Genomic DNA, 12,677 nt, shown 5'->3' with positions numbered 1-12,677 from the left:
ATTGTCAAACAACTCCTTCCTAATATCCATTTGTGCTCACAAGCATACATTTGCATTCATAAAGCCAAATATTTATGAATTAGAAATATAAACTATTTGTGTAAATGACAACCACCAAGGTTTGTCATTCTCATGCAGGTCAGCTCAAAATATCACAGTCCATCTCAAAAAATGACACTTGATGCTTTCTTTCCAGATAGTGAGTCTGAGCAGCTCAGCATGATGTCCAGCTACAACTGCTCTTCTGACCCGATGGCTGAGAAAGGAGGATGGGGTTGCCTTCCAGAGGTGAAGTGTGGCAACCTGACCTCTGGCATGAATGGCAGCCGCATCGAGCTGGATGACGCATGTCTGACTGAGGAAGAGTATCTGGAGAAATACCTGGGGCCTCGTCGCTCATCGGTGTTCCTCCCTGTCTGCCTCACCTACCTGCTCATCTTCATGGTGGGCGCAGTGGGGAATGTGCTGACGTGCACCGTCATCGCACGCAACAAAGTGATGTGGACGCCAACCAACTACTATTTATTCAGCCTGGCGGTGTCAGACCTGCTGGTGCTGCTGCTCGGCATGCCGCTGGAGCTCTATGAGATGTGGCAGAACTACCCTTTCCTCCTGGGGAAAGGCGGCTGCTACTTCAAAACCTTTCTGTTTGAGACGGTCTGCTTGGCTTCCATCCTCAATGTGACAGCGCTGAGCGTGGAGCGCTACATTGCCGTGGTGCACCCGCTGCGCGCCAAGTACGTGGTGACGCGCACCCACGCCAAGCGGGTCATCCTTACAGTGTGGGGCTTGTCGGTGTTGTGCGCCGTGCCCAACACAAGCCTGCATGGGATCTCCATCCTGCCCAGACGCTCCTCTGGACCTAGCGGGAATGGCAACCCGGATGTGGGGATCCCTGACTCGGCCATCTGTATGCTGGTGAAACCACGGTGGATGTACAACCTGACCATCCAGGTGACCACGTTGCTGTTTTTTGTTCTGCCCATGCTCACCATCAGCGCTCTCTACATGCTCATCGGCCTGCAGCTGAAGCGGGAGAAGTTGCTTCAGGCACTGGAGGCGAAGTCAGGCTTGGGACAAGACAGTTTCTGTAACATCCGCACACAGCAGCAGAAGGCCCGCCGCCGGCAGGTCACCAAAATGTTGTGTGAGTATAGAAGTACCCCTATCTCTCCAAGCCTTTCCATCACCTTTGTGACCGTCCTCTACGTTCATGGTGGTCTATAAAAGTACAAGTATCCCTGATCAAGGATCAACTTTTGAACTCCACTGCATTCTTTATATATTTTTTCTTCTAGGGTTTCCGTTTGTGTGTTATCCAAGTGGGTCCCAAAGCACAACCCTTTAGATAGTTCCAAGGCCCAAAAAGAGAGACGGTAGGGAGACTGATGAACTGTATGTGGTGAGGACATTTGAGCTATCACAACAGGTTTTACGGGCTTCGCAGTAACGTCGCAAATCTCCCAGTAATCTTGGCAGCATGGTGTATAAGCCTGCTTTGAACACAGAGCTTATTTTTGGAAATAAGCTAAATTGAAGTGGGGCTGCAGCCAACGAACCATGGCAGAGCTGACGTCTTCTTGACCCATGCGGCTTGCCGTACACACACTAGTCTCTACTCAAAAGCACTGTAGCTTGAGAAGAGTCAGCTTTGTTAACCTGAACTAACAGCTGTTTTCAGGCTTTGTTAGACAACTAGCCAGCAGGCAAATTGAGCAAACCAACCTATGTTAATATTAGCATGCAACTAGTACTGATATATCTTGCAGTGGCAAGTATATCTACTAACGCTAGCTTCACCTAGATTACATTAGCTAGTGTGTAAAGCAGAGGTGTTAACAACAATGGTTAGCTGGCCAGTCACCAGATGCTATGGTTAGCTAGCTAACAAATTGACGTATTCTAAATCAATCAGATATATGGCCAAGGGATACGTTCAGAAATGCAATCAGCCATTCACAGCCGTTGTTGCCAAGAGCTGGGGACCTCCTATATGGCCACTAGAGGGCGCGTTAGATCACCTGAAAGCTCTCATGAACTTCCATGGGCCTCTGTGACAGACACAACTCAGACATAAAGAGAATGTAAGTTAATAACTCTATTGCATTCTTTCTCAAACGGTCAATTTATTTGTTTTCACTAGGGTTTCAGTTTGTGTGTTAATGGTTCCCACAACGGGTCCTTGAGAGGGTTTCAGGGAGCCTGGCCTCCTGAAATTTTTGGAAATGCAAATACATGCTCCGTGCACAAATTATGTGAAGGAGGCATTACTAGAAACAAGTAGAAATAGTGCAGTGGAAAGTAAGGGCATTGTGGTCGGGGCAGTAAACATTTATCTTCAACTCTGACCTGGGTTTGATTCCCAAGTCATACCAAGAATATTTCTACTGTGAATGAAGTTATAATTTTTAGCTAAAGTTTTTCTCATTTATTAATGACCAAATTCCCTAACCTTAACCAATTGGTATATTTGCCTTACCTTAAGCCTAACCTTAACCAAATTTGTCTACTTGCCTAAACTTAACTGTTAGGTTTTCATGTGACAAACAGGTGAAAATGTACAATTCATGCTACTGTCACATAATCCAATTCATGGTTTAGGATCATAATGTTAACATTCCTTGTATCCACAACACGTATTATTTCACTAGCTAGAAGTTAACACAATAAGAGAATGTAGAATGACTGTTTTGATCATAGTTATCACTCTCCCCACGGTACTATCACCCCATGTATAGAATATGTGCTTCCGAGTTATACCTAACAACAAAACATTTGTCAGAAGGGGGTTCCAAAGATAAAATGTAACTCTTTAGGGGTCCGTGATATAAAAAAAAAAAAAATGGAAATCCCTGTGCTATTCTATAAACAAGCTAGTTGAAATTAAACTTCTCATAATTAGTTTACACCAGCTTTCATCGCAGCATGACTGCAAGTCTTACAAGTAGCTGCTCTTACAGAGTTTTAACCAATCAAACCTTGCTCTCAGTCGAAAAATTATACAATATGTATGCCATATCATTACTTAGTCATTCTGTTTTACAAGCAGGCCATAAACCAGTTTTTCTAATTCAATCACATCCCCTATGGAACTACTATGAATCCCAGTATAGCAAGCAGAACTTCAAGCATTGCCTTATTCTGCTGTCAAGTTTTGGACTTGTACAATGTTGCATTCATCATTTAACAGCTTGGTTTTCATTGAACATGGATTAGTAGCAATACACATTTATGATAATAAAAGGTGACACAAGCAGTACAGATAAATTAGCCAATTTTCCCTCGACTGGAAACATGAACCCATTCTGACAGCTGATCTAATTGGGTTTGTCAAACAAGCTTAATGAGGCAGCACACATGTGCTTTGGTGCAGCTCAGAGGTGAAGGTGAAAGGAAGCATAGAAGGGAACAGCTTGCATGGTACATAATGGCATTACCTCCTATGTTATCTTGATACAAGGGGATTACATGCTTTCAGGCCCTGGGCTGTCAAGATGACTGGATTGCAAAATTTATCTTTATACTTCAGGGTCTCATTCAGACTCCACATTCGATAATTTATTGCATGGTGCCTTATCACACTCAGGAGCTTGCTCAAAATGCAGTCTTAGTCTCTACACACTCATCATCATCATTTGGCAAAGCTTTTTTTGGAGTATTGCACTTACCTGATGTTCATCACCTGTTGAGTGGTATTGCTCTGCTCAGAGTCACGACAAATATCAAACAACAGCAATGAGGCCGTTGGGGTCAACTTCATCTTCATTTCAAGCAATATTCCATCAACAAGTGTATGATTCAGCATGAGGTTTCCTACCATTCAAAAGGTCAGAGAATTCCTTTAAGATTTTCTTCAACATAGCTCGAAGGCCGGAAGCCTAAAGGTCAGCGAAGTGTACTTGTAATCACAAGGTAGGCGGTTCAAATCCCCACACTGGTAGGGAAAGGGGTGGGGAAACTGAATGAACTGTCCCGTCCCTCAGTAACCGTTGTTGAGCAAGGCAGTAACACCCCAAACTGCTCCAGCTACTCAGTAGCAGTAGGGACTTGGTGTACTGGGCAGGTCCCATAACACACCTATTTACCCTAATTTATTAGAGTCCAAAGTGAAGCCACCTGGTATGTTATATTGGATATTTTAGTAAAAGTATTTCTGAGAAATTGACAGTGAAAGTTTTTTTTTTCTGTACATTTAAATGCTTCTTTCTCGCTCTCACCCTCTCTTTCTCTCTCTCTCTCTCTCTCTCTCACTCTTCTATCTCCATTTCATCTCTCTCAGTTGATTTTTAAAAGGCAGCTCAAGTTATAAGTTGGTCGAATTAAAGATGGTTCTTTTGGCACTGAAACAAAACACATTAATGATTGTCACCTACTAATTATGCATGCAATGCAAGCAGCAAATTGGAAAGGGATATTTGCTTTGTCTCATGGCAAGACGCATAAATCCTCCAGCAAACAGACTCCCTATTATACGGACAGGCGTTGTAATTTGTAACATACTGGGGAGGATTATAGGAGTTGACATTACTTGGCAGGGCCTAATCAGGCAAAACTAGTAATAAAAACAAGCTACTAAAAATGAAGATTTCAGAGAAACATTTTCAATTATAAATCCAATGATAATTGAATCTAATGCTGATGCACAGAGCTATATTAAGTGGTGTGCGCCCAAGGGAGAAATTCTCTCCTTCACTGGCACAGAGCCCCCAGTGGGACAGTTGGAATTGAGAGCAGAGAGTCCATGTGGATTATACCAATCAATGCACCTCCATTAGTAACCCCTCCTACCCCGTCCCTCGCTCTCTCACTTTGTGCGTCTCTCTCTCTCTCTCTTGCAGTCGTTTTAGTGGTGGTGTTCGGGATCTGCTGGGCCCCGTTCCACACGGACCGCCTCATGTGGAGCTTCATCAGCGACTGGACCGACGACCACCTGGAGATCTTCCAGTACGTCCACATCATCTCCGGGGTGTTCTTCTACCTCAGCTCGGCCGTCAACCCCATCCTGTACAACCTCATGTCCACCCGCTTTAGGGAAATGTTCAAGGAGGTCATGTGTCACCGGCCACGCCGCCCGGCTCCCAGGAAGCACTCGCTCAGCGTCACGCGGGTGACGCTCCGCAGCACCGTGAGCGACGCGCCGCCCAGCAACGGCACCGCTGTTGTGGAAGGAGAAGTGGAAGATGGCCTCTGTGGAGAAAAGGAAAATGAAACCAGTTTTGCACGTTAAAAAACCTGATGAGGGTGTGACTAATGTGGCAGGGCGGCCTAGTGGTCAGAGAGACCGTTCCATTACTGAAATGTCACAGGTCCAATTCCCGCAAAAGACAATGCATCCATCAACAGCCATGTTATGAACAGGAGCGTCAGATAAATACCTGAAACAAAAAGCCAGACTGGAAGCATTGCAAACGCAAATCACACCGTTCTGTTAAGCTAGCTAGCACACTGCCTTGTAACTGTTCACAGCACATCGCATGTTGAAGTTGGACCAAATCCAACCCTGTGTTGCGCAATGTTACATTTTCAACGCTTCTGAGCAGCCATGGTTACGCTCTCAACCCATAGGAAACACTGCAATGTGCGCTAGCATGCCAGCTTCAGTCTGTCAGTGTGATTGCCGCCTAATGCTGGAATGGATGGCAGTGATTCTGAGATGTTGATTATAAATCAGCGAAGGTGGAAGAAGCTTAGAGAACGCACTTGTGAGCCTCTTATAGCAACATGTGACGTGTATGAACGCCATCGAAATGAAATGTTTTTTGTTAGCCCATTAGTGAATTTTGGAAATTACTTTTGAATTATGACAATACAGTTTACAAAATCGTGGCATTTGAAAGCCGAATCTTGAGACCAGGTGGACCAATGAATCCAAAATTTACACCTTTTCCTTCTTCAAAGCTTGGTCATTGTATTGGTCATGTGTTTGGTCTATGTATTGCACCTTGACTGCCCAAATTTCCCCGCTGGGATGTGTAATAGTAAAAACAAGTGGTAAACAAGAGGTAACTTGGCAAACAGAAGTGATTGCATGACAGTGTTGGAGGACGGGAACGATATGGACAAATGTAAAAAAAAAAAAAGATTTAAAGCTTTTCTAGTAAATTTCAGGAAACACAAAAGAGAGCAGTGAAATTGATTTGAAGCAGGAAAAGGACATGTATTATTTTTATTCATGATAGTGCTACAGAGTCGTATGTAATTATTTCTAACAAATGATTTGTACCATCAATGACAAAATTGTCCATCCATAGCCTGCATTGTTTTGTGAGCATTTATAATGGCTAATTGCTATGTACAATAACAGCAAAAAAAAAAGAATGCTTGTCAATCCTGCACACTGCTTAATGTCTTGTGTGTGTGTGTGTGTGTGTGTGTGTGTGTGTGTGTGAGTGAGTGAGAGAGAGAGAGAGAGAGAGAGAGAGACAGAGAGAGAGAGTTTGTGCCTTTATGCTATTTATTATTCAACACTGTCTTTGGAGCTGTAGTTAGTGTCCAGATGTCACCCATAGCCACAGAAGACAAAGTGAATTTAATTGAATTCCTAAACTGAAACAGCTTAGGGTTTCTGTCTATCTGGCTTCCCAGCAAGTGTTGTGAACTGACTTGTCACTCTGTCAAATATAATAAATATACAGATTCATTTTTACTGCTGATATTTGCAGTCGAGCATGAAAAACTATTCGAAAATCATTTTTATTATTTGTTATAGCTTGCATGCAGATGGGCAGGTACTGCATCAGGATAACTCCAACTGTCAATCACAGAAAAGTTTACCAAATTGACTTTCAAAAGTTTTCCTATGATTGACTAGACTTTCAGGCATACTATGTGGCAAATCCTACCCATCTGGCAAGGTATGCTCAAACAAACCACAAAAAATGAGTCATTCCAGCTATCCAGTGTGGACCTCTTCTTTTTTTGGAACTTTTGACAAAACAAGTATAGATTTGGCATGTTTTAAAGCTGAAATTCAGGATTTCCCTGATTCCCCCGCTTTGTCTCCCCCTCTGGCAGCGAAAAGTATTTGAAGTGATGTTCGGACTACAAGCAATAGCCTAACCATTAAATATTATATTATCATGCCCTCAGCTCACCAGTAAACAGTTCCCACTTTAGTAAAAATGACTTCCCCAGACTGGGTAGTTTGACTTTTAATGATTTTTGTAATGAAATTAGGCAGTACCGTTGCTTATAAGGGTGTAAATATTGAGACTTGACAGTAACGGCAGCCTATAGTGTGTGTCGCTAGTTTGGCAACATTTTTTTATTGTACACTCTTTGGGTCAGCTAGTATGCAAACTAGCTAGCGGCTCTCTGCTACCCAGCACAGGTAATCTGTGATGACTAATGTTAGTTGGATAGTTAGCAGACTTTTGTCCTACCCAGTCAAAAATTTCAGTAGCTCCAGTACCACCATGGTAATACTGCCAACTGGTATTGTGTAACCTAACTCCACGGTCCAGATGGATAAAACAAAACAGTTTATTACTGGAAAAAGTCCTGGATTCTCTGCTATAAATTCTGTCAAATTAGAGACTGTCAGAAAAACATATGCAACATGGACAGATCAAGAGCAGAGTATTTAAGATAAGATTAAACTTTATTGATCCCTGTGGAGGCAGAATATAAAGACACACTAAACACAATAAACACAATAAAAGCAATAGAGTACAAGTAATTGGGGTCATGTAAACATGCTGCTGACAATTTAAACACATTGACACAGTAGACTGTAAAAGTGGGAAGTAAGGGAAAGAAACGGAGTACTAACATTTGTGTTGCTCTCTCAAGAACAACAACCTATTATAATGAATAAATATCAGCAACACAAAAACATTGTAACGGCAAAAACTAACACTGCTGCCAAGGCTAGAGAGGATTGCAGGAGGAAAACTGCAGATAATGCGTAAATAAATAGGCGTATCACTGCCACATCATTAAGGCACAGAGTTCATGCTTTCCATTGATACAGTATTGTGTCGGCACATTGAGTCTGTAAAAAGATTTTCTATTCACAACGTCTGCCTCAGGGCTGCGGTGATGGAGTACGAGCAAACATGTCATATGAAAGAATTTCAGCGCACTTAACATGCAGCAGTAAATTTCATTCATTATTTATACCTATGGGGAACTAATGTAAGGCACCTGCTATAGAATCCCTCATTTATAGCCAGAGTGGGCAAATGCACCCTGCGAACTTGCATTGCTAGTGAAAATTTATTGACGTTTCGGGTGTTAAATCTTTCATCAGAAGGTGCGTTATAACTGCTCTGTATGCGTGGATCTGTCTGTAGCGTCGTTGACATGCTAAACATGACTCTGTTGGCTTTGCATTAAAGATAAACAGAGTTTTACTTTTAATTTGTTTACATTCATAATTTTCACTCGTACAGACATGGAGTACGTTGTTAGATCCTAGGGATGGAGAGTCGATTCTCAGTTCCATCGCGTCGATTCTGAGAACCGATTCTACTAATAAACGGAATTGGAGTCGCCAAACTCTGGAAACGTAGAAACCGTTTCATTTGAATTAATTTATAATTCATTCATTCTGATTTAGGCCTATCTATACTAATCTGTGTTCGATTACCTTGGTCTGATCCATTTCACAACAAGTGGGGAGGGGGGGGGGGGTGAAATTCAAATCTCACTGGTTGAATGCCAACCAGCGTAAAACTTCAATTTTTGTGGTGATTTTCATTTGGAATCAGGAATTGATTTAGAATCGATTCCATCAATTCCATTACAAGGAGTCGGAGTCGGAATCACGACTACAACCCCAAAGTCGGCGATTCTCTGTTATCTGTTGCTCCGGTAAGACAGTAGAGCGTTTTTTTCTCTCTCCATTGACTGCCATTATATGGTGAAACAGGTCTGAAAATCACACTTTAAGCACATAAACGAATGCAAACAAAGCAGATTCTGACAAAAAAAAAGTTTATAAAACCTTTCAGTCTGAACAAGTGTAACACCAAAATGTTTCCGACCGGATTTCGGTGTAACACTTGTTACACTAAAGAAAGCGATTCACAAATAAAAAATAATTTAAAAAAAACCACTATATTTATAGCCTTCTGAAATCAGCATTCTGCAGAAAATATGAAGAGATACGGTAAAATAGTAGCAAGGTAGCTCTGGCATCAGAGCATACTATAAAATGTGCTGTCATGTGGTTATAAGATAGGAAGGTGAAATTATGCAAAATGCCATTCATGCATTATTTTCTGCATCTATATTTTCTAAGTGCTTCTGTGAGCCTCCAAATCCGACCCTTGACCTGAGAAACCGATGGGAGAATTCACAACCCGGATATCCCAACTGTGCTGCATATCCATCTTGGGAGCTCACATGAAGCCTTCAGAATATTTAATGTTAATTAATTTTTCATACCGCTTCTGACATCCTGACTTGCACTCCCACACAAATGCAGCAGAGGTTTTCTCACAGATATCGCCTCATATGGCATTCAAGATACACACTCTAATTTAATCTAATTTAACTTCCTTCCTGCCTGATCTGTCAATCACTGTCATCTTTGAAAAGGCAAGAAAATACCTAATCATTACATTGACTCAAGTGCATATACTGTATAGACCATATATAGGCTATTCAGGGATGTGGGGAGTGAAGGCTGGCATAATGTTTTTGCAGGATTTTCACAATTTAGAAGCATAGCCTCAACAAATTATGAGAGGCTGATGTTGGAAAAACAAATTCAGGTAAGCATGTTGATAATCTCATCTGCGTCATTCTCTGCAGAGCAAAGTGGGCACCGATTGCAACTGTCTGAATTAAAATTATTTACCGGCCAATTAGTCATTTCTCTACAGCGAGGAGAAAATATAATTGGATGAAACGAGCAAACATCCTCCATGCTCAGCCCGGCTGAAGGGGGAATTCTATCTTGCTTGGCGAGCTTGTTCATGCGGAAGGGTCACAACCCACACACTGTTTAAATCTATAACCCCAAACTAATTTCTCACTCCTGACATGTTTTTCACTGGTATTAACATAGGATGGTCCATCTCTGAAGTAAGAAACACAATGGGAGTCCCTTTCGGAGGCATATAAGCATTAAATAGCATTAAATCTCTTGGAACTGACAGCCTTGGTAGTGCTGGAGGCAGCGGAGAGTAGTTTGAGCTGCTGCTAATCCTCCATCTGTACTTAAAGCTGAATGTGCACCGGAGTCTCTCCAGCGCTCTGCCAGACTTAGTCATCTATTATCACCTGTGAGGAAAGGTTTTTGTCAGGAAAGGTAATGATGATTGGATGTTCTGTCACATTCTTTCGCCTTTATTTATCCAGGGAAAGGTTTTACTGAGCGTGCTGGCTTTTTCAGAACCTGCTTCACATCCACACACCTGAAAGCTGCCTTTTGCGACCAGTTTTCTACTGTTGGCCACTGAGAAGGTGCTATGGAGCAATTGCAGTTTAAAGTGATGTTGAACTTTGATAGTAAGGCAAGGCAAGGAAAGTTTATTTATATAGCACATTTCAGCAACAAGGCGATTCAAAATGCTTTACATAAAACATTAAAAGCATCGAGACAAAATGAAAAGGATAAAATTCATATAAAAGACCAAGAAAAATAAAGTTCATTAGAGCTAAGAGAATAAAAACAAAAATAAAAACAAAAAATAGGCTAAAATAGAATAAGACAGGTGTAAAATACAAGAATAAAGGTTACAGTGCAGTGTGAGAGATGAATAGATATTTGATTTAATAAAAGGCAGCGGCAAACAGAAAAGTCTTCAGCCTTGATTTAAAAGAACTGAGAGTTGCAGCAGACCTGCAGTTTTCTGGGAGTTTGTTCCAGATATGTTCCAGATATGTAGTACCATGTGTTGTGAAGCTTCCTGGCCATAATATAACCCCCCAAATTGGTGATCCTTTGTTATCTGTTGCTCCGGTAGAGACGATTGGAGAATTGTGTTTTTTTTCTCTCCATTCACAGCCATTGTATAGCTGTGAATGACGACACATCTCAAAATCACACGTCTAGCACATAAACGAACACAAGGGAACACGTGGGAATTTGTTTGCGTAGATACTCTTACACCTTTGTAAGTGTATAGGAATCATTAGCTCATGATTAGTTGTCCCTGTCACTTCAACTATCATTTGCATTTATCTCTGTGAATTAACATTTTTAGTTTGCATTTCATTTTGTAGTGGCTCCTGTGAAAAATCACAAGACAAGTTCAATGTTTTCTGTCATTGAATTAGTAAGGTTTCATCAGACTTTGCAATAAAACAACTGTAACTTGCAGTTTACCAACAAATAAATCCATCTTGAATATGAAAACAGCCATTACAGTTGGACCTAAGGACTGTGGTCAAAGATATATTTTATTTATAGGATAATATGGTGCTAATGATGCACGCAAGAGGTCTACTGGGAGTTTTTGAGTGCCTAACAAGGTGAAACAATTGGACTCTAAAAGAAAGCCTAAGTAATCCAACCTCCTCCTGCTTGTGGCGGCTCTTCTGCGCACATGTGTGGGTAAGTGCAATTAACAGCCATTGCTGCTTAGCTCATATCAGTTTATTGATTAATTGGTTTATTAATGGCGTAAGGGGAAAGAAAGAGAGAGCCCCCCTCATAGCGCTGCTGTAACTGAAAGGTCACAGGTCTAATCGCTGCAGCAGCCATGAGTCCTGACACTGGACACCGGCTCACTCTTTCTAAATCATTCTGGATTTAAACCCCATTTACACCCGGTATTAAAATTCAAGCTGTATCTAGATATCTTATTTGGATCTGTCAGACCTTCTCCAGAGGTGATCGGACCTCAGCCGGAGTCAGCCAGGGGAGAAAACAGCGATCCGTATATCATGTTCGCCGTTTGTGAGAAATGACCGCCCAGGGGTTTGAGACATCATGACTCACTCGCTGAAAGTTGCCGTCCACTCGGCTTCATCGAAGGACTCCGGCACGACCCGCTCTCACCAGTCATTACTCCTTTGCTTCATCCATTTAGTGAAGGAGTCGCTGAAGTGGCGTTCACAGCAGCTGCCACCACTAAAAATGGCATCTTGTCGTTTCTGTTGCCTCCTGCAAGAAAGACGTAAAAGACGAGCCTTTCTGCCTCAAATCAGAGGTAAATCCAGGCTGTACAGCATCTATACTCACCATGTTTGTTGTTGACAGTGCCTCCTGCCCACCTATTCGCCTGCTTTGCATAGTGCACGTGAATATTTTTTTTTTTTTTTTTTTTTTTTTTTTAAATACGATCACAATGCAGACAACCAGCAGAATGATTTAGAAAGCTCTCAGCAACTCTGAGCAAGGAATGGAAAATAACTTTTATTTTAGTGAGGAGGTGGGGGTCGATCAAGAAAAATATCAGCATCCCTCTTTCAGTCTTTCAGAATTCACACACAGAACAACACTTCAATCAGGAGAAACTATACGCTGAATGCTCAGATGAAAACTTTATTCAAAATCAAATCATATTGGAAACTTTGGCGTAAGCTCCATGGTGAAACTCTGTGGATGGACGTAGAAATTACTTTCACTGTCAAAAATGAAAATAGAGCAACCTAATGATTTTGACAAAATGTTTGAAAACCCAGCCCAACTTTTTAATACTGGTGTGGTCCTGACAGGCTGTATTTGTGTGGATGCGGTAATCCTGTTCTGACTTTAAGAGGTGGTGAAAATGATTCAAGAC

At 41.7% G+C, this 12,677-nt stretch overlaps 1 protein-coding gene across 1 annotated transcript; it reads left to right on the top strand.

The window, feature by feature from the left end:
- The first annotated feature begins 222 nt into the window (after positions 1–222).
- On the top strand, positions 223–5,227 carry nmur1a (neuromedin U receptor 1a). Its single transcript, XM_071524947.1, has 2 exons — positions 223–1,147; positions 4,839–5,227. The coding sequence occupies exons 1-2, from the start codon at positions 223–225 to the stop codon at positions 5,225–5,227; spliced, it is 1,314 nt and encodes a 437-aa protein (XP_071381048.1).
- Positions 5,228–12,677: the final 7,450 nt, after the last annotated feature.

The sequence above is a fragment of the Centroberyx affinis genome, unplaced genomic scaffold (assembly GCF_046629955.1).
Source record: "Centroberyx affinis isolate AG114_WGS23_722 - 3 ecotype Tasmania unplaced genomic scaffold, CSIRO-AGI_Caff_v1 ptg001252l_1, whole genome shotgun sequence".
NCBI classification, from domain to species: domain Eukaryota; kingdom Metazoa; phylum Chordata; class Actinopteri; order Beryciformes; family Berycidae; genus Centroberyx; species Centroberyx affinis.
The sequence above is the reverse complement of the archived record's forward strand: the minus strand, read 5'-3'. Positions and strand labels throughout refer to the sequence as shown.

Coding starts and splice junctions, on each gene's coding strand:
- nmur1a (XM_071524947.1), top strand. CDS start 223: ATGTCCAGCTACAACTGCTCTTCTGACCCGATGGCTGAGAAAGGAGGA. Junction 1,148..4,838: donor GCAGGTCACCAAAATGTTGT/GTGAGTATAGAA, acceptor TCTCTCTTGCAG/TCGTTTTAGTGGTGGTGTTC.